At 43.5% G+C, this 6,000-nt stretch overlaps 1 protein-coding gene across 1 annotated transcript in view; it reads left to right on the forward strand.

Annotated features, from left to right (window-relative positions):
* Positions 1 to 1,849, forward strand: part of TRPV4 (transient receptor potential cation channel subfamily V member 4) — a 54,957-nt gene extending 53,108 nt beyond the window's left edge. The window contains 2 exon segments of the mRNA XM_075568758.1: positions 1,568 to 1,656; positions 1,658 to 1,849. Coding sequence (XP_075424873.1) covers positions 1,568 to 1,656; positions 1,658 to 1,726 — 158 coding nt within the window. The 3' untranslated portion in view covers positions 1,727 to 1,849.
* Positions 1,850 to 6,000: the final 4,151 nt, after the last annotated feature.

Raw genomic sequence — 6,000 nt, forward strand, 5'->3', positions numbered from 1 at the left:
GAAATATGCTTCCTCCTACACTTTGTTGGGACCCTGGATGTATGTCTATATTATATTATATTGAGGCCCTACAGTATTCTCCGATATGTTTTGGTGCACCAGCTTAGTAACCTTTCTTTGGTATATTACGGTTAGATCTGAAGACAGCCCTGGTCTGGATTTAGTTGGTCTTCTGTAAAGACCACATGTTGGAATGAAGGGATTTTATTGGCTGCGCCCATTAAAAAGCAGTTGTACTATACCACATTTGAAAAGCCTAAACCCTCAAACAAAGAGTGAAGCTATTTTGATATACATTGATCTCATTGATATACATTGAAATATACTGTACATTGATCTCCGGTAGAGATGTATCCAAGATAATATGGACATTGGTTCTAAAGGGTTATTGCCCTAGTAATGGTGAAGAAGAAAACCCGTTTAAAATATACGTCCGCACCTATAAAAAAAAACAAAGTGAATCAGTTGGCCTGCCCATTGGGAATATGACTGCAATGTATCATTTCATCCAAGGTGAATACTAAGAGCTTCCAAGGGCTGTTCAATTAATACAAGAAGAAACCACTCTGATTAGAGGAATGGAGATTTAACGAGGTTTGTTTACAGCAGGAGATGTCAGGCAGATTTAACCAGTGATTGGAAATCTGAGGTAAGAGAGGCTGAACCGGTTAAAAATGTAGGTACTGTAGGTTCAGGGCGTGAGGAAGGAACATAATTGACAGATGTTACACTGGGGTTTTATGTTTGCCTTACAGATGAGTACATATCTTACTCAGTGTTGCTGGAAACAGAAGGTTAAAGGGTCAGTCCCTCCTAGGAGCAAAGTGTACTAATGGTAGGGACATGTTTTACGCAGAAAACAGGGATAAAAGGTCACCTTGTGCTATTATGCTACATCTGCTGCTACATTTTTTTATATTTTGTTACCTCATCCCTTAACCCAGGGATGCGCAATCTTTCCCTGCCCCCCGCCCCCTTTTCTACCTTGTCTCCGGCTCTCCAGCGTCAAATGACATCACGTTGCCATGGCGTCGCCGAAGACGAGGTAAGTGCAGTTGCAGAGGCCTCACGCGATCCCCTGGCATTAATTTAAATGCCTCGGGGGGAAGAGCGCGGGGGCTTCTGCAACCGCCGCGTACGCCCCCCCCAGTTTGCGCACTCCCCCCCCTTAGCCTCGTACCTTTTCCCATTTCTTTTTCTGTATCCCTCAAACTTTTTAATAATTCAATAGAATTAAACCATTAAAAAAGTAGACACATGATACACACGGTCTCATCCCATTGTGACGTGTACAAAATGTAACCCCTCCTTTTGACACTCGCAGATGGTACACGGATAAACACTGTAGTGATATATACTTTGATACATTACCACAACAAAAATGTCCCTTCTCCCAATTATGGTGCAGAATGTTATCCATATTTAGGCCCAGATCCACTGAAGGGTGCTAACCCTTTTCATACGAATGGCACCCAACGCTTAGCACCCTTTGGTGGATCTGGGCCTTAGACTCCCCCCCCCCCCCCAAAAGCCACTAACCTTTTCTCCTCTGCCTGGGATTTTGCAGATCGGTGGTCCGTTGTGGTCCCCCGCGCGGTGGAGATGAGTAAAACCTCCAACCCCAACGATGTTCTGGTACCCCTGGATCCTATTTCAGAAGCCCATTTCTCGTTATCCAGAACAAGGGTACCCTCAGAGCTGGAAGAAAGAAGAGTCTCACATATAGTGGGTCTTGCCTTGAACCCGCTCTGGCTGCAAAGGGACTGTCGCAACGCAGCCTGCGCTGCTAACCAAACGCTGGTGCGACATTTGTTGCAGATTTGCACAACTGTTTTTTTTATATATATATATATATATATGGCTGGACCAAGTACCACGGTGGCTCGGAGATGCTAAACTAAGCATTCAATGGATTTTTTTTTTTTTTTGTATTATTTTTATTTAATTTTTACACAAGGACATTGTCTTCCAAGGATTTTAACTGTAAATGTGCTTTTATGTGTTAAAGCGATGTCTTTTTAAAGGATCAATCCAAGCCTGCTAATTTACATTTTTAATAGATTGACGCAGGGGGTCTCCGGGACTGAACCCCGTTAATTTCAGCTCTGGGGACCCCCTGCTCCCGGAGATACGTATCTCCAAAGTAGGTGCTGGTAGCAGCTGCTGAGCAAGCAGGGATTTAAAGTTTAAAGCTCCCGCGTCACATGGGCCAATTGGAAGCCGCGCCGATGATGTCACAGCTTCCTATTGGCCCGCAGGACGTAACGTCTTTGAACTGCGGATATATTATGATCCCTGGCAGCCGAGCAGAGCGGCTACTGGCATCTAATTCAGAGGTAAGTATCTCCGGAAGCAGGGGGTCCCCAGAGCTGAAATTAATGGGGTTCTGCTCCGGAGACCCCCTGCCTCAATCCTATGTATACAAAAATAAAATAAAACCTTTGCAAACAAATTCGCAGGCTTGGGTTGTCTCTTTAAGGAAGCCCGTTTGGAATGAGCAACAATCAGGAGGAACTACAGGACGGCTTTGTTAAAGTGCAGCTTCTGCGCTGGGAATCTCTGATCTATTGGGATTAGTTTTTAGTTCGTTAATTGCTATTAAAAAAAAAAAAGTGTTTTACTTGTGCAAAGTTGGGTGCCCGGCTACTTCTGTGCGAGGTCACCGCGTATGCGAGGTCACGTTGATGAGTGGGAGCAAAATAAACCTAATCTGTCCTAATAAACGGTAATGCGATCACCCTAAAAAGTCAGGATCATAATCTTACTTGCATCCATTGCCCATATAGTTTAATGATATCACCTTTTTATAGGCATTTTTGGGCTACATAGAATTTACTGGCATTAGCTTTTATATATATATATATCCAGTGGTCGACAAATCACCAAAAAATCTACTCGCCGAACAAAAAAAATCTACTCGCCACCTAGTACCACACGTGTGCTGCTTGGGCCAATAGGAGCTCGCCACGATGTTAAATCCACTCGCCCGGGGCGTGCAAATGTCTAGGTTTGTCGAACACTGGATATATCCATCGAGTACATACATAGAATAAAAATGGGATCAATGCTTTATACACATCAGCTGACTTCACCGAATGTAATGAGAGAGCCCTGCTAAATAGTAAGGTCCCCATTGTGTACATCAGGTGTCAACAGACCCAGAATCCTTTGCATGTGCATGGTCTCACCCTCTCTTGACCACGAATCCGAAAACGTGCAGTAGGTAATTTAAAAAAAATAAATCCACTACAAGGACATTATTATTCCGCACTGCGATATCATAAAAGGAATAATAATTTAAATAGAAAACTAAACTAGATCCCACAGCACTAATATAAGAAGCTTTAGAAAAAAATTATTTTCTGGCTGCAGCTTTATGAATCTTGAGCATCTTTTAATTTATATATATATACCCTACCTGCCAGTTAAAAATTGCTGTAAAATGTTAATTTTCTTGGTGTTTGTCAGTGTTCTCATTTTTATATATTTTATTTTAAAAGAAGATACCTCAGATTCAACCCCCCCCTCTCCTCTCCCCTCCCAATCCCCACTTTCTGATGTCTCTTTTCTGTAAATCTCTGCTGGGGAAGAAAAAAAAACAATAAAAAATAAATAAAATGGGTTTAAATGTTAAAAACACGAACGAAACACGTGGGTGCAAGGTTCTATTGGTAAGCACCGTTTATTAAGTACGCCCCTATATTGAAGAGTCATTGGTGTATTCTAATGAAACCTGTTACCCAGTATCACTTGACTCTTTCTTGTTAATATTTAGGGGGTCCGTAAATATTATCTAATTTATCTTGGTGCAAAACGCTGCAGAAATAAAACACAAATGAAAGTAGTGAGACTGCTTTGTTGGTCACATATATGTAGATTTGTTATTTTTTTTTTTGCGTTAAGGAAACTCTAAAAAAAAAATGGCGTTTTGGTTGAATCATGTTGCTTTGCTAAAAGTCCTCCATTTTAGCTTGAAAATTGCATTCGTTTTCTACCATTAAATTTTTTATTATGTTATCTGATCTACTGTAGTTATTTTTCCGGATTGTAAATATATCTAGCATTCACATGAAATAGTCACTATATTAAAAACAAATAACGCGGCAGAAGGAAAAGCCGACTTATTCAATGAACGGAAACTTATGTCAGTGGCTTGTATTTTTTTTTTCATGTTTACATTTGGATATATAGTTATTTTTCTGTGTTCGACAATGCTGCCGAGCAGTGATTGCCCATAGGGGGTACTTGAGGTTTCCCCAAAGGGTTCACCCAAAAATATGTGATGGTTCCTGAGCCCATGAGGGGACTGCGCACTCTTGGTAAGGCGACAAACTGCACCTTAGGGTGGGGGGTACAGCTGTCACTTACAGCAGGAGCTTCTCCCTGCTTCTGGAGATACTCAATAAACACACAAAATTCCAGCAAGCTCAAGAAACCCCAAAAGTGCGTGTGTGTGTGTGTGTGTGTGTGTGTGTGTGTGTGTGTGTGTGTGTGTGTGTGTGTGTGGTCAAAAGGAGACAGAAAAGTCCAATGCTACATCCAATATGACAAAAATACACAGTGAAATACCTATATATTCTCTTGAAAAAGGGTCAGTTAGTTAAACCCTTTGGCCAAAGCGTTCTAAGCCTGCAAGCCACGTGACCAAATTTGCAGGTCCTAACACTACCTGATTAAAATTCTCATTTACCTATATTTGGAGGGAGAATGACTACATTGGATCTGTCCAAACCCAGTAAAATGAGAGTGGCCTGCTAACTTTGAAAGTGGGGAGGGGCGAGCTTAACCCCTGCGGGGGAGGGGCCACAAACCTCCAAACAGCCGAGACTAGCTGGAAACAAAAGTTAATAAATGTCATCGTTGCGGCTTCCTATTGGCCCATGTGACGCGGGAGCTTTAAACTTTAAAGCCCTGCTTACTCAGCCGGCGCAGCTACCGGCACCTACTTCGGAGGTAAATAACACCGGCAGACGCCGCAAGTCAGACGCCGGTCAACTTCCGGTGTTACAGCGCGTTCCTCCCCTGCCGTTCTCCTGTGCTGCTCTGCTCCTGCTACGATTACACGTCTTCTCCTGCCGCCGCCCGCCGTTTCAACTTCTTTCCCTCTGCTAACATGGTCCTCTTCTGCCGCCGCCGCTAGCTGTCTTCCTCCTGTTCCGCCCCCGAGGTCTCCAGGCCTCCTTCTCTGCCGTCACTCCTAAGTGAGACGGGGATGTCGGATAAAACGGACGGTCGGGTAATCAGGAATCAACTGTATATTACAAATTTCATTTAGAGCTGTTTAAAAAATAAAAAATGCTAAAAGTACTTTCTCAATAGTACAGAACTGATTTATTAAAAACTAGCTGAGAGCCCCGGCGTTGCCCGGGATGTTTGTGGTGTGGGTGTGGCATTTGGGTGGGGAGTGGTCCACGCGGCCCATGTGCGGTGGTAGTGCTGCTGTGGCTGTACTGATGGTGATTGTATTGGTGTGCTGATTTGGGAGGGTTTGGTTGCTGATGTGGGGGTGCGGATGTGGGTGTGCCGATGGGGGAGGTGCAAAGGTGGCGATGTGTGGGTGCTGATGGTGTTGATGGGGGCTGGGAATGGTGGGGAGCCGAGAATGCCAGTGTGCTGGGGGGCATGGGATACCGGTGTGCTGATGTGGTGGTGCTGGGGTGTGTGTGTATACATGTTTGTGTGTATACATTGTATGTGTGTGTGTGTATACATGTGTGTGTGTGTGTATGTGTATGTGTGTGTTGTATGTGTATACACGTGTGTGTGTATACACGTATGTGTGTGTATACACATGTGTGTATACACGTGTGTGTGTATACACGTGTGTGTGTATACACGTGTGTGTGTATACACGTGTGTGTGTGTGTGTGTATACACGTGTGTGTATACACATTTGTGTATACACGTGTATACATGTTTGTGTGTGTGTATACATGTTTGTGTGTATACATTGTATGTGTGTGTGTGTGTATAAGTGTGTGTGTGTGTGTGTGTGTGTGT

This window comes from Ascaphus truei, chromosome 13 (genome assembly GCF_040206685.1).
Source record: "Ascaphus truei isolate aAscTru1 chromosome 13, aAscTru1.hap1, whole genome shotgun sequence".
NCBI classification, from domain to species: Eukaryota; Metazoa; Chordata; class Amphibia; order Anura; family Ascaphidae; genus Ascaphus; species Ascaphus truei.